The sequence below is a fragment of the Schistocerca cancellata genome, chromosome 6, assembly GCF_023864275.1.
Source record: "Schistocerca cancellata isolate TAMUIC-IGC-003103 chromosome 6, iqSchCanc2.1, whole genome shotgun sequence".
Classification (NCBI taxonomy): domain Eukaryota; kingdom Metazoa; phylum Arthropoda; class Insecta; order Orthoptera; family Acrididae; genus Schistocerca; species Schistocerca cancellata.
The window spans coordinates 267,562,644-267,590,098 of record NC_064631.1 but is presented as its reverse complement, the minus strand read 5'-3'; the positions used below and the strand labels follow the sequence as shown (position 1 = coordinate 267,590,098).

Here is a 27,455-nt window from a genome sequence, read left to right as displayed (position 1 = left end):
GTCTAACAGAAACGATCATTGACTGAAAATGGTTATACTCGTTTACTTGGAGCCCAAGTTTCCAAACAAAGATGGAATTCTTATGGATGGTAATGCTCCGTGTCAGCAGGCTGCAGTTGTTCGAGATTGGTTTGAAGAACATTCTGGACAGTTCGAGCGAATGATTTGGCCTCCGATATCGTGCTCTGAAAACACTTGCGCAATTATAGACGGCTACAGAGGCTGCATAGCTCATTATTTCTGCAGGGGACTTCCAACGACTTGTTATGACTTTTGTCACCTAAGTTTATATTAAACGAGTGTGTAATCTCATCTGGTATACAATGCGTTTTTAGAAATATGGCTATTACATTGAAGCTCCAAAGAAACTGGTATAGGCATGCGTAATCAAATGCAAAGATATGTAAACGGACAGAATACGGCATTGCGGTCGGCAACGCCTATATAATACAGCAAGTGTCCGGAGCAGTTGTTAGATCGGCTACTGCTGCTACAATGGCAGTTGCAGGACCTTGACCATGATGCTCCAAACGTTCTCAATTGGAGGGAGAACCGCTGGCCAAGGTAGGGTTTGGCAAGCACGAAGACAAACAATAGAAAGTCTCGCCATGTACAGGAGGGCCAACAAAACGGAACGTAGAACATCATCACGTACCGCTGTGCAGCGGATGACAACCCAAGGCGTCCTCCTGCTTGTCTGCCAGTATGGTGGTCGAGACTCGGATTGGTATCCTACTGCTGTCTCGGACCTCACCAGAGACGACTTCGTTGGTCATCAGGGCTCAGTTCAAAGCGGGACTCATCAATAAAGACAGTACTACTTCAATCAATGAGACTCCATGCCGAGTGTGTCCAACAGAACTCCAAACATGCTTGACGGTATGCAGAGGTCAATGGTAGTCCGCGAAAGTGGCGCCGTCAACTCAGTCCCCTTTCGGTGAGCTGCTTATTAATGATCCTCGTGGTCAACGAAGCACCAGTTGCACGTCGGATCGACGATAATGATGCATTAGGTACTCTGAGTACCTATCTGTCGTCTCTCGAGGTCGACCGCTTCCTCGTTGACGCTGTCTTTGGCCATGGTCTACCAATTACTGCCAACATCGTCTAATAGTGGCATCGCTCCTATTCAAACGTCGAGCGATTCGCCAATTACTCCAGCTGGCTTCTTTGAGCCGAACCACACCTCTGCTCTCAAATGTATTGTTCAGTCCTCTGTGTGCGAGTCACAGTTACTGTCCAACTGAGTACATGGAATGAAATTCTTAGAGACTTTATGCCTTGGTATCCACATGCCCTCTGTTTACTATCCTTGGCAGCTGTCCGGTGAAATTGCTCTAGAGTTTCACACATTCATCCAGTGGGCATTACAATTTTGCGCTTTCCGTCGATGCCTGTAGGAATATCCATTTGTCACCAATTAGCATAACTCCTTCGAGGTGGGCCGTTTCTTTTGTCTTAGAGTGTACATGGAAATAAAAACTCACATTCGTCCCAAAGGTAGCTACAACAAAGACCGATAACAAAAACACAAACCTAAGTAGTCTGAAGAATTGAGTCGTAACTTATGTACAGAAATTGTTTTGAGACAGATGAATGTTTCGTACAGAAATGCTTCTATTTAAAAGAAATGTACATCAGTGTCATGACATTCAGAATCATCACGAATATAGCATATAAAGCAGTGAATATAAATTATACAAGAGTTGGCAGTGTATCCTCTAAAGTCAGATGATCGTTGCGAATACAAAATTGGTGTACTGATCTAAATTATGAGACGAATAAACGTAAATTACTATCAAGCTATGACTTGTAATCGTACAGCCTCCAAAATTAAGAGTGAGGTTATATATCAGGTAAGTTTCAGTAAACTTATGTATCAAATGTAGCTTCTTTGGGAATAACTGAGGAACCAGATTTTCTTCATTTGAAGTTGAAGTACATGCATAATTAAATGCTGTGTGTCCTTGACCCGTTTAAGCCCTAGATAAATGGCAATTAATAAATAGTAAATGTATGATTAAATAAAATAATTCAACAAATAAGCAAAAGAGTATTAGCAGTTAAACGACTTTGTAATGAAAAGAAATACCAGGAAATTAAAGATACTGAAAATGAAAGCAAGTTTAATCACGTACAGAGCTCCCAAAAAGAATGTATGATGTGCAGAAACTAAATTCATGAGACAATCACTGTCGTTATGAATTACTGACCATTATCAACCTGCTATCAAAACGAGAGAGGAAGCCTTCATCTTAGTTACGGGTTGGGCTCTAATCGTCAAACTGTGTATTAGAAAACATGGACACAAGCATGACATTTGGTAGCTACGTCGCAAGAGGAGGATGATACGTATGAAAAAAGAAAGGGCAGTGCCGTTTGATGATGTAGATTTGATCGCTTCTTTGAAATAGGAACGATGGAACTGAGGCGCCGGTACAAAGAACCCCGGCTGCACAAGCCTGTGCGAACTGCGTAGTAGTATCTCAGAAGTGACTTTGCAGCGTGAGGGTGTTTCTTATCCGAAAACACTATATTTCACTGGAGACTAACTACACTGACCGGAAAAAGAAACGCAAAGCCAAAAAGAGTTGTGCGACATAAACGAAAACTGTTACGCTTGTTACTGTGTTACTATCAGCTGAAAGATAATGTCTATTAAAATTAGCGCCAGTCGCATAAGAATGGTGTCAGTAACGCCACTATGAGTTTCGAATCAAGTTTTCTATACATACGCTGTAACTGTCGTGTGTTAGTCAAGAATGACTTTAAGGCGGCAAAGAAACCATTATCAGTACCTCATTGAGTTTGAACGAGGTCTTGTAATAGGGTTATAAGAAGCTGGATGTTCCATCTGGGCTATTTGAAAAAGACTTAGCATGAATGTATCCGCTGAACATAATTGCTGGCGAAAATAAACACGAGAATGTACAGTCGCAAGAGGACAGGGCTCTGGGCGGCCACGTGCCATTCATTACCTTGAGGGAAGATCATCGTACTCTGGCGCGTCGTACTGCACCTGCAGCAGCAGTTTGAGCAACATTTGGCACCACAGTGACTCAAAGAACTGTTACAAATCGGCTACTTCAAGGACAGCTACGATTCAGACTCCCGGTAGGGTGCATTCCACTGATCCCAAACCACCGCCATTTGTGACTTCATTAGCGCCAAGCGAGAGCTCATTGGAGGGCGGAGTGAAGGTCTGTTGTGTTTTCTGATGACACCTGGCTCTCTCTCGGTGCCAGTCATAGCCGTGTGTTGGTTAGAAGGAGGCCAGCTGAGGGTCTGCAACCAACCAGTCTGCGTGTTAAAAACACTGCACCTGCACCTTGTAATGGTACTTGCATTACGTAACCATTACGGCAGCTCACCTGAACCTCTCGAAACCAGCAATATTCTACTGTGTTTCTGTAAAGTAGTTAACATATTTCTGAGACAACATTCAGATTTGATTTCATTAATGTAGAGGTACTTTGATACATCGATATGTTTATGTTGCAATGATATTATTCTTACGTGTATTCTTTCTTTTGTCACTATGACCTTTGACGTACTTGTAACTCTGATTTTTGGGCGCGTAAGCGATTATTAGTTAGTTAGAGAGTCGGACCTTAAGAGGGTCAAGTTGAAAAGACGCAATTTGTAGCCAGCTCATAAAATATGAACAGTGAGGAAGTTGTTTTCAAGTATGTTTTGTATTGTGAAGTGATGTTTTGTGATTTACGTGATACTGCAACAAAAGTAATAAAAGAAGTGTAACTTAAATTCGGAGTGCTGATTATTTTTTTTTTTTTACATCAGCATTGTGCTAAATTTCGAAGGTTTAATCTTCAAGAATGGTTTGTGAAACACATCTATAAAACTTTTGAATATAGCAGAATAAAACCTAGGCCTCTTTGCATCCGAGCTTGGAATCATAACCACCTAGATTTTCGACGATTGAGCCATGATTATACAACGAGACCAGCGTGGGAAACACGAAAAGATGAGTGCCTAGTTTATTCATTATTACATGAAATGACTTTATTAACTGTGCTCTAATGACACCTGCCAATTAATAACTTTGTTGCTGCCCGAAAATGCAGTATTTAGCAGCGTGAGCAACACCATAATCATTATTAAATTCTGACCTTTGTTGTGGTAGGTTTGTTAGAACCTGGAGTTTCGGTCTAGGGTGCAATTTCGTATGACAGCAGGAGAACTCTTGTAGTTACCCCACGCACCCTGATTACAAAACTATACGTCACTCTGCTTATTCGGCCTGTTGTGGTGGCATCCCGTATTCCATTGGATGTTTTCCAATAGGATAATGCTCACATACCGCTGTTGTAACCCAACATGCTGTACGGGAGTGTCGACATACTGCCTTGTCCTGCTCGATCACCTGATCTGCCTCCAATCGAGCACATATAGAGCATCATCGGACAACAACTCCACCGTAATCTACAAAGAGTATTAACCGTTCCTGTATTGGCTGGCCAAGTGCAAAAAAAATGTTAAAATGTGTGTGAAATCTTATGGGACTTAACTGTTAAGGTCATCAGTCCCTAAGCTTACACATTACTTAACCTAAAGCACACACACCCATGCCCGAGCTTGGACTCGAACCTCCGCCGGAACCGGCCGCACAGTCTATGATTGCAGCGCCATAGACCGCTCGGCTAATCCCGCGCGGCGACCAAGTGCAACAGGCACGGAACTTCATCCAACAAACTGACATCCGGTGTCTGTACAACACAATACACGAACGTTAGTATGCTAGCATTCAATATTACGGTCACGGCGGTTAATAATGTACCACCATTTTACATTTGCAATGCCTTATCCAGAGCTTACATTAACATGTGATCTTTCAATATTAATCACTTACATATATTACCTACACAAATATATTCCCAACGTTTCATTACACGACATTAATTATTTTTTTGTCGTTGCAATTTTCCTCCGTCAGTGTAATTTGATCCCTTCTGTATTATCAAGTAACACCACAAACAAAAAATTAGGTTAAATGATTCCGTTTTTCAGCATGGCATGATCCACACAGCACTGTAATGGCGTAATGTCGAACATTCGGAGATGTGAGCAGCGCTGTCTGAAATGAGAAATGTCCTATCACGATACACGTACATTAAAATAAACACACTTGACAAAAATTGAATCACCTACAGGAGACATCGGGGTAATACCGTGCAACGTCGCTTATAACCTTGGCAGTAATTCGGTGGGGAAGAGGGGCGACAGGTTTCTTCACATATGCCATATCAACAGTCATATCTATCTAAAGACACTCATTGATGATTAAATTCCGTAGATGTACCGGATTGTCGTAATGTTTACTGCATCTACATCTACATCTACATCTACATGATTACTCTGCAATTCACATTTAAGAGCTTGGCAGAGGGTTCATCGAACCACAATCATACTATCTCTCTACCATTCCACTCCACAACAGCGCGCGGGAAAAACGAACACCTAAACCTTTCTGTTCGAGCTCTGATTTCTCTTATTTTATTTTGATGATCATTCCTACCTATGCAGGTTGGGCTCAACAAAATATTTTCGCATTCGGAAGAGAAAGTTGGTGACTGAAATTTCGTAAATAGATCTCGCCGCGATGAAAAACGTCTTTGCTTTAATGACTTCCATCCCAACTCGCGTATCATATCTGCCACACTCTCTCCCCTATTACGTGATAATACAAAACGAGCTGCCCTTTTTTGCACCCTTTCGATGTCCTCCGTCAATCCCACCTGGTAAGGATCCAACACAGCGCAGCAATATTCTAACAGAGGACGAACGAGTGTAGTATAAGCTGTCTCTTTAGTGGACTTGTTGCATCTTCTAAGTGTCCTGCCAATGAAACGCAACCTTTGGCTGGCCACAATATTGTCCATGTGGTCTTTCCAACTGAAGTTTCTTGTAACGGCAAACACTTACTCTGTGATTAAGATTGGCTGGTTTGTGGGATCATGGACGTGCGACAGAGGACCCGATTGTTTATCAGACCGGTATTCGTGCAGCCATGTTAATGCGAGTGTTGTCATCTTGGGAAGCGAAAGTATTCACAGCATAACTGTGACATAAATGGACTGTTACAGGTAGTTACACGATTTTTATACCTTCTGAAAATATCGGACTCCGCCATATTATGCTTCAACAGTATGAAGACTTTTCATATTCTTGGAGCTCTAGCAGCCACTCCATCCAGTTATGGTTTACCCAGTGAGCTTCGAGATAGCAACCAGTGTGCCAGCTTTTAGTCAGCTGAGGAAACACAGAAGGTGCTATTCAAGAATTTTAGCAGTTACTGCCCTGCGAACTGTGCTGGAAAGAAAAGTCCTGGGTTGTCAGGTTGGTAATCATGATAGACGGCTGCCTCGAGGACGTTGTGTTCTGGAATCAGTAATTAAGGTGGCAGAGAGGGTGGAGAAAGGCGCGTGGGTCCTCGAAAACCGATTTCAGAGACGTTGGCCTGCAGCCTCTGATTAAGTCTCCTTTTATCTCTGAGCAACTCGCAACTTGCGTGCCCTTTAAATCACAACTAGTGTTGCGTTTTTATTAATTAGAAGTTTGTATTTAGTGTTGAACAGTTTTCTTTAGTTGCATTTGTGATATGCTCAGACATATTGGAGTGTCACCTGCACGTCCGCTAGTAGTCTTCCTTATTACTGCTTTCAATTGCTTGTAAACAGCTGGGCTATAATATGGTCTGACAAATCGACCTTCTTTGTGAAGAGTGTTTTTAGTAACTAGCTTAATGGTGTTGCACAAGTTTAACCCTCTTTTGGCATTTTTGTGGATAGTTCACATCCCAAGATATTTAGTTTCAAGTTACTTTATTCTTATTCTACCTTTCTTATAATAAATTCTATTTTTTAATATTATTGACAGATTATATTGCACACTCTACATCAACTAAATAAACTGGATTAGTTAAAAGTGTTGCATTTAACTTATTTCTTTCAAGTTCATGAATTTAAACAAACGACCGTTCATTATTGGAAATTTGATGAAGATGTTCAGTCACAGTGGCCCGTTTTAATCAGTGTCTTCATTGTGCCAGCAATACTTTGCAGTATAGGCGTCCCCACTGAGAGTAATTTTCAGTGGAGAGATCTCAATGTTCTAATATGTATGTATAAATAATTTTTGAAGACGTGAAACTGTTGGGCAAGTTTTCCTTTTGTTTTTCTGAGTTCATGAATGTGGGGCTCAGGCTGTAGGAACGTCAATGAACTCCAGAATCTCTCATAGAAAAACAAAACTAATATAAATATAGATAAATCTAGAAGAAGATAACATTTCATGATCAATATGAAGATCTAGACGATATGGGAACCCAGAATCACCGACGATGTTGAAGTAAACATCATGGTGTATGCTTTTGGTAACCTGAATAACTGGGCCAAAAAACTGAATGAAAAACACCGCCATAACAGAACCACCTCCGGTCTGAATGACATCCACCATATGCTGCGGCCTAATCGTCTAATTGCACCGTCGGTGTACACGGCGTCTTCCACGATCTGAAAACAAGCAAAATTCAGTCAGATACTGTCCAGCTACTGTAGTGTTTGGACCACTGGCGACACACAGCAAAATGTTCGGCTGAGCGGAAAGGCGTCTTGCAATGTAGGAGACTACAAATGTCCATTGTTAGCAGATCCCCCGCAATATTCTCTCTCGGAAACTGAGATGGAAGTGCGTTCATTGACAACTGCAGTTTCTGTCGGGTTTAAAACAGATAGTCACTAGTAAGATGTTACACTTATTTCTGGTCACCGTCAGTTAACATTTTTTACTGTCACTGTTTTCACCAAGGGCTACTTCATTTCTTGTAGACACGTAGGACAGTCCGTTATGATACACCAGTGTATCGCACAACTTCATTCGAAGTGTGATCATGGGCACTTGCAAGCACAATAGCTCCTTTCTGTCCTTCGGTCATGCGTGGACGTCAGCCCACGACGCTGTGCTGATACCGTGCAACATGCTGTCACATACGCAGCACTCTGCTTCCCGACGTGTGTCGGAGGTCGATGTCCTCTGGCAGCCTCTGTTACTACATCTTCACCATCTACAGCTCTCCAAAGCGGTCAGAGGGCTCTTTTAAGAGGGTCGGGAGACCGCGAAATCAAATAGCGTTAACATCAACGGGCGCAGATAAAGAATATTTTTGGCAAGGCATAATACGCGGTTGTGGTCATGACTTTTTGTATTCATGATATTTCATTTTAAGACTTTGACCACGTCGTGCATGTGTGCGTGTGTGTGTGTTTTAATTATTAGGTTGCTGCATACGCTCGTAGAGTTTTTTGTTTTGCATGTTGGTATTCCGGTTAATATGGGCTCATTTATCAACTGACATTTTTATTTATTGCTATTTCAGTTAACATGTTGCCATTTTGTTATTTGGAGAGATAGTGAGCGGAGCTGTAGACACTAGAAAATTGTGTGCCAAGTGGAGAAATCTGTTTTGAGTTCGGTAGAGGGGCGACAGCAGCGCAGGGAGGCAGAAACATTTGTGCCGTGTATGGGGATAATGACACTGGACGGAGCACGGTAGGAAAATGGTTTTTTCGTTTTAAGGAAGACAGTTTTCTCATTAGTGATTCTCCATGTGCAGGAAGATCAGTGGGGTTTGATGAAGTTCGTTTAAACCCTTAACCCACAATGATCCACGTCAATGTGATGAAGTGTGATTATCCACCATCGTGCGACATTTGCACACAATGTGGATGGTTAAAAAATCGGTTGTACTGGTACCACATACTCTGTCCTGTATCGTTACTGGTGACCAGGAATTGTGTCTTTATGCTAACACAAGAAAAATAAAGGAATGGCTGAGCCAAAACAAACCAGCAACTGCCCGTACAGACACCTTCGCACATTCACAAAAGATCATGTTGCGCGTCAGCTCGAGCAGCGATAGTGTGGTGAGCTACTAATTGCTTCCTCGAGGTGCAACCATCACTGCTGACATTTGTTGTCAACAACTGAGACGGCTTGCAGGCGCAATCCAAGAACAACGGGCAGGAGGCTGCGTAACTGATGCTAATTCACGCTAACGCCAGTTACACGACAAAAAACACTATACAGGAGCGGGGTTGGGAAGTTATTCCACCCACATTATTCACCTGTTCTTCCGCCCTCAGATTTTCCCCTTTTCCGCTTTCTATCGAACAACCTTCAGGGAACTCCCTTTCCGGATGAAAATGCTCTCCGAATTTGGCTCAACGTGCTCTTCGCCTCAAAACCACGCGAGTTCTACAGCAGCAAAATCGAAAATTACCCTAACGTTAAGAGACTGTTGTAAACAGTGAAGGAGAATTTAATTATTATTGTTCATTGAAGCCTCTGTTATGTCAATCTTTTGGGTTTATTAACTTATGGAAAAACGCTACGAACCTACGCACCGAATTTTCCTGTCGGCACCCCTTTATTTCTTGGGAAGACATATGTGTACCCCAGCTGTCTACGTGTACTGTTAGTGACGTGAAAGAGGACGAAAGTTCTCTAAATGTTTGCTGATCGTGTAACTGATGTGGTAGTTGGGTACCAACTGGTATTCTCCTAATGCTGTGTGGAAACTGCGTAAAAAAGACATCCAGGCTGGCCGGTGCGCCGACCATCCCGGCGGGTTCGATGCGGGGCCGGTGCACCTCCCCGTCACGCAAGTGGCGCTTTAACACCTGTGCCTATCTTGGCAGCTGGAATACGGGATATCATTATATGCTAATCTTTCGGCATTACTGCGTGGATCGTAACATGCTACCACATGGAAGTACATAACCGATGTTTTATCTGGTGTTGCGGAATTATCTAGCCGTTGCAAATGAAACATATCAACTAGGTAAATGACCCGCACCATTGCTACGTATTTTGTATAATTCGGACCACACATGTCAAGTACTATAGGGTGACTCAAAAGAAGAAATCTTGGAACGTGTTGTGGTAACACTACGACGTAGGTGACACTGAACGGCATATAGAATGCTGCTTGCATTGTCTTCCCATTAAATAAACTGTGAATATGGAACAATGTAACGTTGTGCAGCGTGCCTTTGCGGTACACGCCTATTACAGGAATGGAAGGGTAGACGCCGCACGTCGAGAATTTCGGCTTCATTTCAACATCGGACGGCGTGGTCGTGTTGCCTCAGCGCACACAATCAACAGTTGGGTTCGCAGTTTTGAAGCAATTGGTTCTGCCCTCAAGACGAAATTTGCACGGAGGTCCAGAACCAGTCGTACGGGAGACAACATCAAGGTTCTGTGAACTGCTTTCGCCAGAAGCTCACAACTCTTTGTTCGAAGTCAACATTTGCATCCTTCACGTGTTGAACTAATATCGAAAGTGGATTCAAAGTTCCATCCGTACGATCGATTAGCAAATTCAACATAACGATCTGATGATGCGTAGACAAGACGCATGTTAGCAAAAATGCACGACGACGATGCGTATTGTCTACGCATTATCAGATCGTTATGTTGAATTTGCTAATCGATCTGCAGCTCGTACGGATGGAACTTTGAATCCCCTTTCGATATTAGTTCAACACGTGAAGGATGCAAATGTTGACTTCGAACAAAGAGTTGTGGGCTTCTGGCGAAAGCAGTTCACAGAACCTTGATGTTGTCTCCTGTACTACTGGTTCTGGATCTCCGTGCAATTAACAACTCGTAGGTGTCGAACGCAGCTCACTTTCGCCTCGGCAGCTACGTGAGTAGACAAAATTTTCGCTATTGGTCCAACCAAAATCTACGTCATCGTCATGAGCGTCCATTCCACAGCAGCGATGTTAGTGTATGGTGTGCCATGTCGTAGAGTGGCTTTATAAGTCGCAACTTTTTTTAAGATGATGATGGTTGCGACTGTTCGATGCGTCGCCATGATGGTAAGTTCTGTAGCGCATTAACTGCTCCATTTTGCTACCAACAGTCGGTTTCAAGATAATGGGGCAACGGAAAATGCGGCACGGGTATCGATGGGAGCTGGTGACATTTCAAATCACGGTGACATAGCACGGCCCCAAGACCGCCTGGCCTAAGAGCGCGTGAATTTTTCTTGTGGAAGGATTACCGTTCTCGACTTTCTACCACCGAAGAACTGAAAGCAACAATACGAGAGGAAATCTCCGGGATTTGTATTTAAATGTTAGGTCGAGCCATACATAACGTTCCTATCAGGCTACAGGAATGTGATATTCAAGAAATGAAAATCCTTGTGTAGACTGTGGTATTCCAGAAATAAAAGTGCTTGTGACATTCAATAATGGCACAGTCTGTACAACAATTTCACATACATAAATATGTGTCAAGTAACTGTGCTCATCCATTAACCTCCATTCCAAAATTTCCCGTTCTTTGCAGTGACCCAGCATTTCACAAATGAGGCTTTTTTTATTTATCTGGCGACATCAGTTTCCTCACGTCACTGGGCACCGATCGACCCAAGTTTTCCTTGCAAGAATCTTCCGCATGATCGGCACGGAAATCTTATTGGATTATAATGATGCATCTATGAACACCCAGATGTAAATTTTCTATGGCGTCTGTGAATCATTCTCCTCAAATGCTGGGATTTTTTAAATTTTTCACAGCCAGTTTCCTTCGCAACTGGCGTACAGGTCCAGCTGGCGCTTTGATCGATCACCTCACTAACGGAATGTCGATCTGTTACTTTCTTTAGTACTGGACGTGTCTGTCAGCTGCCAAGCGACCAGATGTATGTTCTCAGCAGCCCTGGCGTAGGAGGTGGAGATATTTTTGAATCATAAAATGTCCACTACAGCTATAAGAGATTTGATGCTACAGAATGTAAGGTAAAGACGATTACATATCGTCCTTGCTATGGGTTTGTCCTCACCTTTGACATGCTTGTTTGCGGGGTCACATACGTCGTCAGTAGCGCTCACCAGGCATTTCATTATGGACTGGACCAAGGTGTCATCCTGGATGATGGTGTCTACGTCCACGTTGTCGTAGGCTGTCTGGTACACGTCCTGCAGAACAGAATAATACTTTAGAATAAACAGTTATAAATCTAATTAGCGGCTTGTGTACACCACTTTGCGTCTAGCAACTCGTTATTACTGCATGAAACACTGAGTATAGCGCACAGAATCCAAATACAGTCACAGAGTGGTATTCGGAACCAGGAAAGCCAATAGATTATTTTCAAATATCTTAAAAGTATATGAACAAAAGGGAATGTCCTCATTGTTTAGAGAGCGTATACAGAATCTCTCGGAAAACTTAACAAGTGCCTACATTTTAAATAAACGTTAAGTGAATTCGGAGATACGACTGGAAGACAAAGAAGACCACTTAAGACTTAAGGCGAATTAAATTCTACATTGACATTTTATGTCGGGAAAAAGGAAGTTGTGGACAAGGACAGGGTGGTTCAAATTCAAGTGGCATGGACTAGTGGATACGATTGGACATAAACGTATGCAGATAACCACCTCCAGTAGGAGGAACAGACCTACGCCTGACAGATAGATAGCGGAGGTGAGTCTGGTCGCGGCCCTAGCTGGCCATCCAAGTCACCTGATCCGTCAGTGTGCGATTACTTTGGATGAGGAGCCCTCAAGTTTAATATGTATCGGAACAGCCCTCACATCTACAAGAACTGCAGCAGAACATTTCCAGGAGACTGCAGGAATTTCTATCTGCCTTCTTCAAAATGATGATCAGGGCCAAAAAGTGCCAAGAGATGAATGGCGGACTCTTTCAACATCTGAATTATTCAGCTTAGCACTGTATTTACTTTCCTCTGATGTGTTTCTTCCTACCCTGGAACTTTGTTCTCCAGACCACTTTTAATTGTCCCACCCCGTATGATGCTGACAGTTTGTCCTTCCTTAAGACACCAGGCCTAATAAAAGTATTTCCTATATTGAAATTTTATACATTTTGTTGTCTATGTTCCAGCAACCGTACGTAATTAATTACAAGACGTATATACAGCCACTTCGGTTGCGCAACATTTTGTCGATTGACCACGGTTTCGATTGCACTAAGGCAATCTTCATCGGAATAAAAAGTTACATGGAATACATGTAACCACATCATGGTTTTAAACGTCTGAGCATGTAACTTTTTATTCTGATAGAGACTGTCCTAGTGCAATCGAAACCGTGATCAGCTGACAAAATTTTGTGCAACCGAAGTGGCTGTATGTATGCCTTGTAATTATTTCCTATGTGCAGAGGTAAATGTTCGATATTTTGCAGTAGAAGACGTCAGAGCAGCAGGTGAAGCTCGACAAGTATCGTTGGATGATTAATTTTTTCAACCACACTCTTACTGTCGCCGCCTCAACTAACAACGCTAAAAGACTGCATTTTTTGGTGACAAAACAAAACTTCTTGCCACTGAAGGGTTATCGAACCGGTAAAAAGGTTTGCAATTTCGCTAGCAGACGTGAGAAAGTTTCAACAGTGTTACACGAGGATTCTGAGATTTGCGCATAGACGCTAAAAAGAGAACATCACAAGGTAAGAGTGACATCAGGTCGCAGAGAGACAATGTTGTGACAGTTGTAATGGACAAGAATGATTAGAACAACACCAAGTACCTACTTAGCGAATTCACATATATGGAACTCAGTTGAGATCCGACGTCAAGGAAGATGAGAATGTAGCATCCATAATGGTATACCAGACCAACGACACTGGACGTCTGAAGTTGAATATGCAAAATTATCATCATCTTTCAAAGCCAATGCCGACGTCTTAAGAGTACGTAGCATACTGGCGACGCAAAAGTAAAAATATACCTGGGCGTATGTGTCAAATGTTGTCCACCGAGAGAGCATACAGCAGATCTATTGAAGAAGAAAAACAGACATTTGCTCAGCTTGAAGATGGATGCTGGCATCTCAAGTTCTAATTAGATAGCAACTTACCTTCAAGAGAGAAGGTAGAATGTCTTGTTGGGTCTATAAAGCTGGAAATTTTGGACGTTAGCTATGAAATATTTGGTTATGCAGACAAAAGGGTTTTCTACCACTCGTCATGTGTTTGTTGATTAATTTGCGGTCAATTTCGGAGTAACTACTGCTTCATATTCGAGCTCTTTAGCTCCGTTATCTTTGTGATACAATGCCGCAAGTATATCCTGTTAATTTACCCTTGCATTCTATACGCGGTAACTCATGCTTGGTTTGAAATGATTGATACAGAACCTCACTGTCTTGGTTTTCAGCATAAGGTAGCCGACAGCGTTTGCGTAGCACCCCCATTGAGGCATAACGTAAAAGTAATCGACTATGCAACACAATGCCATATGATGTCTCAGCAGCCAAGGGACATACTCTTGACAATGACTCAATGGGAACAATAAAACAAAATATCTATAAGTAGTGCTGTCACAGAATCTCATTTTTAACATTGCACTGTATTAGGATATCAAGCCACGGTCGAAAAAAATCACGAAAATTTTAGTGAAGAAGTTGGACATCCACCCAAGAATACCCGTACCTATGTAGAAGTTAGCAGATGTGCTTGTAAAGTTCACGGAACCATAATGGTATAACAGGATGACATACGACTCTTCACTAAAGATTAGTGTCAGTATCCTCGCGAAAAATTCGTGGTGAGGCTGTCATTGTTTCTTCAGGCTGAGACGTTCGATGTTTCTCGATAATGGAAGCCTATGTGACACAGGTCCACCAGTCCAGCTTTCAACAGAGCAAGACGTCGACGATTTGAGGCAAGACAAGTCGTCGACGATTTGAATCCTTGCGGTCCTGAGAACAACTTGATTTGTTTACACTGCCTGGAACACTATTCCCTAGGTGCTATGTACCACTCCTCTTATGTCGGCTGGTTCCTCAAATGCTAAATCATTTACCCGGAAACTGATCAGTCAGATCCTTGGAGACTTACTCCACAGGTAATGTTTACAGTCACGCCAGAAATGTCGCTGCAGATCTTTAGTATATTAATCATTGCTTTTAGCAAAATGTCTACGCTTGTTCACAGTTAATAATTATTGAGATAATCATTTCTCTCTGTTGTAATAATTTGCACAAGATTTAGTGTATTTTTTGCCAAAAAAAGAGCAGACTACTAGTTAGGAATCAGCGTTCAAAATGCCTCTGACTACTTTTAGTTATGGACTGAAGAAATATATCTCGGCGATAGGTTCCGCGAATAATGATATCACAATTCTGTGTTACACAATAATCTAGTACTCAGCTTGATGATGCCTGGAATATTAGTTTCCAACTATGTTACGAAAGGTTCCAAATACAACCAGAAAATAAATCGTTCGGTCGTCATTTCAAGGAAATACCCCTGTACAGCATATACACTTTCATGTTGCTAGCAGACCACTTCTCTCCCGAGACTGTCAAACTGAATCACCATAGTTAGACGTTCAGCTACTTTCTTGCAGTGATAAATATTGCGAAGTGCTTAAAGGCATAGCCAAAGTTCTGCAACAACGCATATTTCGTAGAATACGCATTAATTTCAGCTCCTCTTCGTCCGTCATGCTTCGTTTTTGATCTGGTCTCATGGGACTGAACATATGAATTGAAAGCACACTATCAAACTCACCTCTGAAGTGGAAAGAGGAATTACCAATTTTAAACGTTTTGCTTGAAACTAAGTCAGATAGGCTGTTTACCGGAAACCACCAAATACTGACCTATACTTCATCCAGGCCAAATGAGAGCTATTTTAAACACGCTGATACATAGAGCTAAAACTCTAACTGAGAAGGTCCACCTGGGATCCTAGATCAGATATCTGAAAAAGGCGTTGCAGGAAAGCGGCTACATAAAGTAAGCAACGTCTAGTGATAAACCTATCGCACTCCTTTCATTCGACAGAGTTACGACAGTTAAAACTGGTTGTCCCTGGCAGACAATGCATTCAGTTCAGTTTTGGACCACGCAAGAAAATTAAAGAGACTCTTCGTCTCAGTGCTTCTGGACAAATTGTGAATGCCGTAGTAGTTTCATTGATCAGATCTTGCGAACGATTTCAGAACGGTGCCCAGAAATACGAAGCCACATTAAATTTCCACAACTCTGCTGTTGTTGAGCACAGAACCATATACAAACACTGTTATGTTACGATTGATGAAATAAAAATTTCATCCCATGCAACTGTCTACTGGAATTCTGTCATCAAAGAAGCCGTTGCGATTACAACGTAGAATAACAACTTTAGCTGGGACAACAATTATACCCTTAGTGGTGCAATAATGGGTACTAAGTGCTGACGGTTACAAGATATAGGCTGAGTTATCCGCCACCTAACGAAATCACCATAGTTGCTAGTGTCCTCCATCATAGACACCGACATTATCTTTGGTAGCATATAGAAGTTTTGTCACTTCATGACGTGTCGATATAGAACTCGACCAAATACGAAGGGTGTTCAATTAGTAATGCAGCACATTTTTTCTCGGGCAATTTCGGTTGAAAAAAATGCAGAATTTGTTGTGGAACGTCATGGAAAATTCCCGCTTCAGCCTCTATAGTTTCGTGGAGTCCCGACAACTATCTACACTATACGCAGCCTTCAAGATGGCGTCTGTAACGAAGGTGCGTTCCAAGCAGAGAGCTGGCATTCAGTTTCTTGCAGCAGAAAACCAGAGCATCTCAGGTATTCATAGGCGTTTGCAATGTCGACGGAGACCCGTTAGTGAACAAATGCGCGGTGAATCGTCGGGCGAGACGTCTGTCATCGCAACAACGTCTCGCAAATATGTCCCATCTCCCGAGTGCCGGCCGACTGCGCACTGATGTGACTCCTGCAATATGTTCGTCGCCATAATCTTTATTTTGTCATCACTCGTGTTACTGCTTTGATGCAGCGTCCCACAATTTCCTCTCCTCTGCCGACCTCTTCATCTCACGTCATCATTTATTTGCTGGACGTATTTTAGTCTCTGTCTTCCTTTAAGTTTTTACCCTCTACAGCTCCCTCTAGTACAATGGAAGTTATTCCCTGATGATTAACAGCTTTCCTACCATTCTGTCCCTTCTTCTTGTCAGCGTTTTCCACATATTCCTTTCCTCTCCGATTCTGCGCAGAACCTCCTCATTCCTTACTTAATCAACTTTCGTTTCTAGCACCACATCTCAAATGCTTCGATTCTCTTATGTTCCAGTTTTACCAAAGTCCATGTTTCACGACCATATAACGCTGTGCTCCAAACGTACATTTCCAGAAATTTCTTACTCAAATAAAGGACTATGTTTGGTACTATATTGTGTTCATCATAAGAATAAACTTGATGTAAACATTACACATGTATTCTTCCGCGTTTGCACAAATCCCATTTGATTTCACTTCACTTGGACAGAAGCCAAGTGTGCCCAGTACAGCAAAGTACGATCATAAGGATACTTTTATGCTGTGTTATACGCACAAAGACTGAGCAATAAAGTTGGACAACAGCTTTACCGACACGTTTAACTTCGACAGCACTGACCAGCCAGCTGGACTAACTATACTGCAATGAGTGTGCAGCTCCTGTTCAAATGCAAAAAGAGACGAGCGGAGAAACAATATAGCTTTGAACACAATTCAATTTTTAAAGAGAATGAAATAATATTCGGCAAAACTCCAGCACTACCGCACACCTCTTAGGTGAGCAGATGGAATGCCATAAAATGCTCTCTTTCTCATCTAACACAGTATTCTAATTACAAAAAAAGAGTGATGAAAGTTCCTAACGTAAATACACAGTAATTTTTCTGAGCGAGCTATGTGCTATGCAAAAGCATACTGTAAGGATTTCTGCGTATTGTTGAACACTGAAGCCACTGAAGGTATTAATTACCGTCAGTCGTCTGGTAATCTCTTAGCTCCTTCCTTATCCGAAACCTAGGAATATATTTAAGTTATGGAACTGCCATCATGTTCCTATGTCACTTATCACTCTGGTTCGTGTGATACTAGACCTGTGTTATAAAACAATAGACATAGCCCAAATAAAGATCAGTTAGTTTTTCATTTTAGCCCTAAAAAATAAATTGTTTTGTTTTGTTAACTTAAGCAGCCTTTGTTAACCATCTCTCATAAAATATCGATAATTAAGAATTTATATGTGAAATGAAGACAGGAACTTCTCGTGCAATATGTAGTTAGAAACAAGAAGACGTGCATTACTAACAAAAAATGACGATGAATTTTACAGTTACGAGATGTAGGTATTTAAAGTTGAACGAAGAAAAAGATGACCAAAGCAAGACTTGAACCCGTGGTCTACAAAATCGCAATAGATTATTTATTTATCACGCTACAGATTCCACCGTACATCCAATGTGTACTTTTATTATAACTGTATTAAGTACAGTCCCTCGGAAAGCTTCAAGGCCATTTTTTCTGCAAATTTAGGAAAATCTAGTTCTCTGCACTTTTTAACAGTGTTCCACAGGCGTGGTTCATTACGGAGCAGGAAGCAGCCTCAGCCATTTTCTACTGCACACTAACAGCGCGACAGTCGGAGCACAACAATACAGAGACTGTGACTGATGATTTTTGAAATAAAAACTACGTAGCTAAAGCGTGATTAAGAAATCGTTAATGGCTGTTAATACATTAGAATATCTTAAAGTTTCATTTGACCTAACTTAGTAATAATATATCTAATACATAAGTATGACCTACTTCCAAGAGCGCAACACCTGTATACGTGTGCTACGGCTTCTGATCAATCAATGCGTTTGTGTTTGTTTATATCAGGTTTATCTTATGATGAACATTGTATAGCAGATTTCTCTCGCCCATGAATGCCCTATTTGTCTGTGCTAGTCTGCTTTTTATGTTCTCTGTAGTATCACGTCGGGAGAACTTGATATTTCATTGTACTCTCTGTCTTACGACGCCTGTGCGGAAGTGGTGAAAGTGTCAATATGATGGAAATGATTTTTAATTTGTTAAAAGCTGGTAGTGGCCAAATGTTTACTTCGCATATGTTTTGAAATGTAATGCATAATTTTTGTACCTCCAATCTGGACTGACTAAGAAAGCTATAAATTGTTTCATATATTGAAAACCATGACGGTAATATTGACACTCAAAGATATAGCAGCAGCGAGTGGCAGCAGCGATGCTAAAGAGAGACTGTTGTACATTGTATCTCTGGCTTTGTTAGCCGACTTAGATGTTGAAACGTCCCCTTTGAACAATTTTACAAGACAATGCTTAAACTGACACACAATATTTTCTTAGCGCAACGCAATCTGACTTTCAATAATCCCTACAAAAGAATGGCCCTGACTAACATTAACCTATACCTTTCACAAATCACTTACCTCACAAAAATCTTCGTTACTCGAACTACTGCAATACAGCGAGCGCCACTACTGCCAGATAAATAAAAGATTCAAACTACTGAAGGCAATAACTACTGATAGGCATAGTTAGCAAATGAAAGATTTTGATAGAGAACAAACAATGTATTTACCTCAATAGTGTTCAAAAGTCATAATGTATATAGCGGTTCATGATATCCAGTATTACAAATTTCAAAACTCCGCCATCTCTCTCCCCACATCCACCACTGCTGGCGGCTCACCTCCAACTGCGCAACGCTACGCGCTGTTCACATCCAGCTGCCCAACACTACAATGGTAGACAACAATGCAAACTAGCCACAGACTGCACACAGCACAGCCAGTAATTTTCATACAGAGCGCTACGTGGCGTTACCAATAAGAAAACCTAAACAGCCTACTTACATAGCCCCCATGCTCCCCACAAAAAATTTTACAAATTGTTTTGGGCACTGGCCAATACAGATTTGAAAAAATTTTTCATAATTACAGTAATAAAGATATCAAATGCACACACTTATTAATACAATGTTGGTCAAAAGCTAAAATTTTCTCACAGTCCTTCAAGACAGTCCTGATCACTCATCACAGTAAAACTGCCGTTTCTTTTCTCAAAGTCTGAGCAGTAAAAGTCAATGCACACGGAAGTAGCGGAATTCCACATCCACCACTGCTGGCGGCTCACCTCCAACTGCGCAACGCTACGCGCTGTTAACATCCAGCTGCCCAACACTACAATGGCAGACAACAATGCAAACTAGCCACAGACTGCACACAGCACAGCCAGTAATTTTCATACAGAGCGCTACGTGGCGTTACCAATAAGAAAACCTAAACAGCCTACTTACAATGTCATTTCTTATTTTTTTGTTTTGTTTTGTGTTGTCTTCCTAGCAGAAGAAAAGAGATGTATATACTGTTGTACGAAAGAGATAGTCCGCCATTACAATCAAAATTGTGAATTTAATGTTGGGTCTCTATATAGAAAAGGTGGAAGGATTAAAAATCATTGGAACTCATATTGTTGTATGAAAGAGATAGTCCGCCATTGCAATCAAAATTGTGAATTTAATGCTGGGTCTCTATAAAGAAAAGATGGAAGGATTAAAAATCATTGGACCTCATCAAGACCTCATCTTGATGAATAAACGGCTGGAAAAAGGTAATTCATTCTTTTGAAAACCCGGCACTTCATATTGGACATTATATATGTTTAAGTTTTACCAGCGAGATTTACATCTTGTGGCGACAATAATTTCAAGAGCCTACATCGAATTTATAATGACACGTATCAAAACCAGCGACGAGCGAGGTTGTCGTCTTTTCCCAAAAGTAACATTCAGTAGCCCGGACGTGGATTTATTCTCACTACACGATTAAGGATCTGCTGCCTTTTTCTTTACCCTCCTGTTTCTTTGAGATTGTGCAGAACCATCAATACTAAATCGCCGATCGCCGCAGCTGTGGAGTCCTGGGATCGACATCGCCGAGACACAGAAGAAGAATTCTTCTTTCAGCTGACCTCTATTGTTTGAGATGAAATAATAATAATAATAATAATAATAATAATATTTTCAGAGAATCTTCAAGATTTTTGTAAGGAAAAGTTCTGCAATTAACTTCACAAACATTCATAATATTCTTGTTTTCTTTTAATTTTTTTTATCTGCACAGTCGCCCAGTACAGGATACATTCACTCCAAGAGAGAATTAGTACATTATTGCAGTTAACTTTGGGAGGCGATAGTATACATCCTTGTTCCGTCCATCATTGGTTATTTTGTTGCCTAGGTAGTAGAATTCTTTAATTTCATCTATTTCGTCATCATCAGTCCTGATTTAAGTTTCTCGCTGTACTCGTTTCTGGCACTTCTCATTACTCTTTCTGCGATTTACTCTCAATCCATACGCAGCAGACCATGTAATTCTTCTTCACTTTCAGCCAGGATAGCAATGTCGTCAGCGAATCGTATCAGTAATATCCTTTTCACCTTGAATTGTGATTCCATTCCTGAACCTTTCTTTTATTTCCGTCATTCCTTCTTCGATGTACAAATTGAACAGTAGGGGCAAAAGACTACATCCCTGAATTACACCCTGTTTAATACGAGCACTTTGATCTTGGTCATCCAATTTTAGTATTTCCCCCTTGGCTGTTGAAAATTTGGTATATTACCCGTCTCTCTCTATAGCTTCCCCCTATTTTCCTCAGAATTTGCACCGTTTGACATTGTCTAACGCTTTTTCCAGGTCGAAAAAACCTATGAATGTTTCTTCCATTATGAAACTCAACTTGAGAATTGCCTCTCTGCCCTTTTCTAAGGCCGATCTGATAGTCATCTAACACATTCTCAGTTTTCTTCTCCATTCTTCTGTATGTTATTCTTGTCAGCAGTTTGGATGAGTGAACTGTTAAGCTGACTGTGAGATAATTCTCGCTCTTGTCGGTCTTGGACTCATGACAACTGTGTTGATGACATTTTTATGTGGATGATATTTTTCCGAAAGTCAGACTCATATTCTACACACCAATGTGAATAGTCGTTATGTTGCACTCCCTCACAGATTTTAGAAATTCTGATGGCGTGTTGTCCATCCCTTCTACCTTGTTTGACCATAAGTCTAGCCAAGCTCTATTACGAGTAAATTCTGATTCTAATACTGGATCCTCTACTTCTTATAAATCGACTCCAGTTCCTTCTTCTATCACATCAGATAAATATTCCCCCTAATAGAGGCCTTCAACGTGCTGTTTCCACCTATCTGCTCTCTCCTCTGCATTCAACAGTGGAACTACCGTTGCAGTCTTAATGTTACCACCCTCGCGTTTAATTTCATTGAAGGCTGCTTTGACTTTATTATACGCTGAATCAGTCCTTCCGACAATCATTTCTCTTTCGATTTCTTCACGTTTTTAATGCAGCCATTTTGTCTTAGTTCCCCTGCACGTCCTATTTATTTCAGACCTTAGCGACTTATATTTCTTTATTCCTGAATTTCCCTCAATATTTTTATAAATTCCTTCTTTCATTGATTAACTGAAGTGTTGCTTCTGTTACCCATGTTTCTAGGCAGATACTTTCTTTGTACTTACGCTTTTCTTTACAACGTGTGTGACTACTATTTTTAGAGATGTTCATTCCTCTTCAGTATACTGCCTACTGAGCTATTTCGTGTAATAGTGTCTACAGTCGTGTAATAGTGTCAAGCGTATATCTTCATACCTTAGTACTTAGTTTCTCACTTCTTTGCCTACTGAGTCTTACTGACTGGTCTCTTTAACTTCAACCTACTCTTCATCACTGGTTTATTGTGATTTGCACTATATCTCCTCCTGTGTACGCCTTACAATCAAGTATCTGATTTCGGAATATCTGTCTGACTGTGATGCAATCTAACTGAAATCTTCCCTACCTCCTGGTCTTTTCTAAGTACACTTCCTCCTATTGTGATTCTCGAACAGAATATTTATATTACCAGCTGAAATTGAATACAGAACTCAATTAGTCTTTCTCCTGTCTCGTTCCTAGTACCAAGCGCATATCCCTCCGTAACCGTTTCTTCTACTCATTCCCGTACAAGCACATCCCAGGCCACTAAAGTCAATAGGCATTTGTCTCCCTTTATGCTCTGCATTATCTGTTCAATATCCTCATATATTTCCTCTGTCTCTTCATCTCCGGTTTGCGATGTTGCCATGTATATAAGAACTGTCCTTGTCCGTGATGGTTTGCTATCAATCTGATGGGGAGAACCCTATCACTGAACTGTTCACAGTAACGCACTCTCTGCCCTATCTTCCTGTTCAGAACGAGCCATACTCCCGTCATGCCATTTTCTGCTGCTGCTAATATTACGACCAGAAATCTATTTCTACTTACCATTTCACTTTACTGATCCCCTCTATATCTACAATGATCCTTTTCAGATTTTCTAGCTTTCCTTCCACGTTCAAGCTTCTAACATTTCACGCTCTGACTCGTAGAATATTATTCTTTCGTCGGGTATTTACCCTTTTTCCCATGGTCAGCTCCCCCTTGGCAGTCGCATCTCTGAAATCCGAATGAGGGACAATTCCGCAGTATTTTACCAATGGAGAGATCATCATGACACTTTTTCAATTATAGCCACATGTCCCGTGGATACACTTTATGTGTCTTTAATACAGTGGTTTCCATTGCCTTGATCTTCCTCATGGCGTTGATCATTGCTGATTTTTCCGCCTTTAGGGGCAGTTTTTCCACTCCGAGTGTAAGAGAGTATCCTGAACCTCTGTCCGCTCCTCCGCCCTCTTTGACAATGCCATTGGCACAATGAGAGTGACTTCTTATGCTGGCCAGTGCTTATTATTATTCAAAAAGTAAGCGGTGGTGGGGATCGAACAAGGAAGTAACGACGTTTTTTGTTTATTAATCAAAGACGCTACCCATAGACAACGTGTACACCGACAATTGAAACTCAATTTACCTTCCCCACGCAATGCAAGGCATCACACAAGCCTGTGCGCCACAAATTCATTGAACTGTTCTTATTCATTCACTCTACAGCCCTGATCTCGCATCTTCTGACTCCCACCCATTTAGCCCAATGGAGGATGCACTTCGCGGTTAGCATTACGTGGATTTTGTGGAGGTTATTGATGCCTCAAGGCGTTGCTCCGACGTCGACCAGTAGAATGGTATCATGCGTTCATTGAGGCCTTTCCACAAGCGTGGCGTCGTCGCATTGAATGAAGTGAGGATGAAAAAGGTGTTTCGTAGCCAGAAAAGTGTTGAGTAATGTGGTGTATTGGAATGTCGAATAAACCCATCCTGCTCTCACAAAAAAAAAAAAAAAAAAAAATGTATTGCGTTACTTTTGGAATCCCCTCGTAAATAAAGCACCGCACGGCTGACAAATAAACTAATAACTGCTGATGATGAAGACAAGGAAAGTCGATGAAACCTGGCCTATTCATAAAAAGCAGAGGTGGCATGAAATCCGTGAAACATTTATTCACGAAATACCCCTGTATTCATATGAAGTTAATGGGAGAAACTACGAATAACCAGTATTTAATTTGTCAGAGGGGAAACTTAGGCCCATCATCGGCAATTACACAAGGTTTTCCTTTTGTCGACTCATCCTTACTACTGTACGGTTTACGAGGACATACAACATCGAAATGACAAATTTTTCAGTGACGAAAAATGTAGGTAACTTGGGGTAAGTGACACCATTTTCGTATTATTACTAATCTATAAAACAACCGAAATAAATTTTCACTTGTTACTATTATCTTTTGATATCGAGGATCAGAAAATATTTTCAGCTAGGAGCTAAAACACTTTATCGAACCGTCAGTAAGTTTGCCTGAGACCACTGCCCAAGGGAAATTCCATTCTTAAAGAATACATTTGTTCAAATTATGAGCCGTGATAAAGACTCATAACGTGGCGCACCAAAGAGACACACGAAATTTGTTGTTTATTCATCTGTGGAAAGAAGTACTAAAAATTTTGCAGAAGTAGTAGTAATTCTGGTAGACTTCATCAAGTACGAGTTAAAATAATACGTGTGAATCAAGCAAACGAATTACAATAATTAAACCTATAGGTTCAGTAGTTATGTATGTGGCATAAGGAGAATAAATGTACTGTCTTATCCATAGATGAAGTAATTGGAAGTAATTCCGTTACAACCGTGAAAACTACATGTCATATCTTGTTCAGAAGCTATAAGAATTGCAACTGTTTGATTCAAGCCCACCCCAAGCTGTTGTTACGTCTCTAGCGACCAGTAACTGCTGCCGACTGCCAGAAGAACTCTGTGACGTATTATCTTAAGGTACCTGGGTGGATTAGTCAGTTGATACGCGTTTAAACACTTTAATTATCCTTGCACTTGTGACGTAGAACTTTGATTCAGGTAGTGGCCGACAGCTATATTTGCGGCGGTCTAACAGCACTTTTTCTTGTGTACAAAATACGACATTGTGTCGACCAAAGCTTTGAAATACTTTACACCATCACAAGATAGTAATAGAAAATGAGCGACTTCGGTTACAACTACCGTTCTCAGATTTCATTGCCACACTATCGGTTTGTATGTAGGCTTGTCGAACCCTTTTCACATTTTCCTTTCGACAACGAGGGCGCTTAGAAGATCCAAGTCTTCACTCATGTGCGGTGGAGGTAATTATATTTCACAACTCGCGCCCTGAATCGGTGACTATGTTATTTTTCTCTGCCTCGTGATGACTGGGTGTTGTGTGTTGTCCTTAGGTTAGTTAGGTTTAAGTAGTCCTAATCTAGGGGACTGATGACCATAGATGTTAGGTCCCATAGTGCTCAGAACCATTTGAACCATATTATTTTTAGTTGTGATACGCCAAATAGACAGTCAACAAACATCGTGTAAGTTATTAAAAATTTTCATTTCATATTGTAATAACCTATAATCTAGCTCGAACGATGGATTTCCTCCGGAATGTTGGACAGAATAAACTGTCTTCTTCTACTGGAACGCCTTCTGGCTTCATAAACGAAGAACAATGTCGAGGTATCAGGATTTTTAATATTATGTATCATTGTTTCCTTTTCTCGAAACCACCTCTATTTGGTTCTGAGGATATCAGGGGATAATCATCCCGGAGAGAAAGAGGACATTTCCGGCACTGTCCTGACTACTAACTCAATTATTGGTGTACTTTTGCACATAAAAACATATTGAGTTACTGATCCGAATTCTGGGCAAGGAACTCTCACAACATTACTGAACCCCGATGGTATGAAAACATTTTGTACTAGAAAGTGTTATTGAACGTCAGCAGAGAAACGGTCCGTTTTAGAATATTTATAGGAAATTTAAATTGAAATTCCAGTTGTTTCTGATGCCCTTACTCATGTGTGATATCGCTTATGATAAGACTTACATACTGTATCTTTTAGCCAGAGCACAGCGTACTTCAGTTTCGCTACTGAAACTGACATCTCTGTAGTCTCCAATAAAGAAAAGTTGTTAAAGTGGTTAAAGGACGAATTATTTTTAGGTAAACGAAGAAATGACGAAGAAGAAGAACAAGAAGAAGAAGGAAATCAATAAATAGAACTGACGCAACCAGTTCAAGTTTTTTGCGCCATCCACATGTAGCATTCGACATAACGGTCACTTCAAATCTGATTCTTGTTGCATTAAAATAACATGAGGAGACATAGATTAACAAAGAAGCCAATAACTGCTCTCTTCTTTAACAAAACTCTGAACTTACTTGTAGGTTAATTCAGAAGATTATGTAGTTTCTGCCACGAACGATGATGGTACTAGTCTTTAATTACTACTCGTAAATGCGAATCTCTTTGGCTAGTAAAGGCTTTGTGCGATTATTCTTACGTAACCCGCAGTCAAGACGCGAGAATAAAACTAAATGCAAAATAAATAACAAGAGCGTTTTCAAATTTTAGTATTATCAAAGCACTATAACTTTCTGGGTATCATAGAAACGAAATCCATATATCTGGTAGCAACTCACCTGTGCCGACGCAGGTGCTATGGCGGCAACGAGGAAGCTGAGGAACACCAGAAAGGGTACTGCAGACGACATATCGGACGTGTGGTAGCGCAAAGAGGCCGCGTTCTGTCTTTATATTGGTCGCGGTAGCTAGAACCTTTGTTGATGGAGTCTGTGCGTCACACTCTTCGTGACACTGGGCAATTTTCATACGTTTCTGCCTCTCGGTGCACGAGGTGTGTCATTTAGAAACAGACTCTCCCTTCGGCACAGTGTTTTTCTCACGGTACACGCGAGTCACTTAACAAACTGATGTTAATAGTTTCGGCCCTGAATGTCGTTTGTAAGAAAAAAAGTCTTTCTAGAGACATTCTGCCGAGTCAGTTTGCTAACGCTGAATACGAAACGAGCGGAAGAGTGGTTCACTTACGCTCAGTCTTGCATTCCGTGTGTATTATGTATATAGGGATACCTACACACCAACCAGTTTCTTCAGACTACATCGTTGTTCCCCTTCTTCCTGACGTTGGTTTCCTATACATTAGTTCATTCGTTTTGAAAGTAAAGAATAAGAAAGGATAGGGTGTGACGTCCTTTGGAAGACGGCAGATGAACTTCAATATCTGGGCTGTGGTCTTTCCAAAGGTATCA

At 41.1% G+C, this 27,455-nt stretch overlaps 1 protein-coding gene across 1 annotated transcript in view; it reads right to left on the bottom strand.

The window, feature by feature from the left end:
- LOC126191539 (ejaculatory bulb-specific protein 3-like) overlaps positions 1-26,984 on the bottom strand; it is a 32,191-nt gene extending 5,207 nt beyond the window's left edge. The window contains exons 1-2 of the mRNA XM_049932444.1: positions 26,826-26,984; positions 11,876-12,011 (exon numbers count right to left, since the gene is read on the bottom strand). Coding sequence (XP_049788401.1) covers positions 11,876-12,011; positions 26,826-26,897 — 208 coding nt within the window. The 5' untranslated portion in view covers positions 26,898-26,984. The remainder of the gene's footprint in view (positions 1-11,875; positions 12,012-26,825) is intronic.
- Positions 26,985-27,455: the final 471 nt, after the last annotated feature.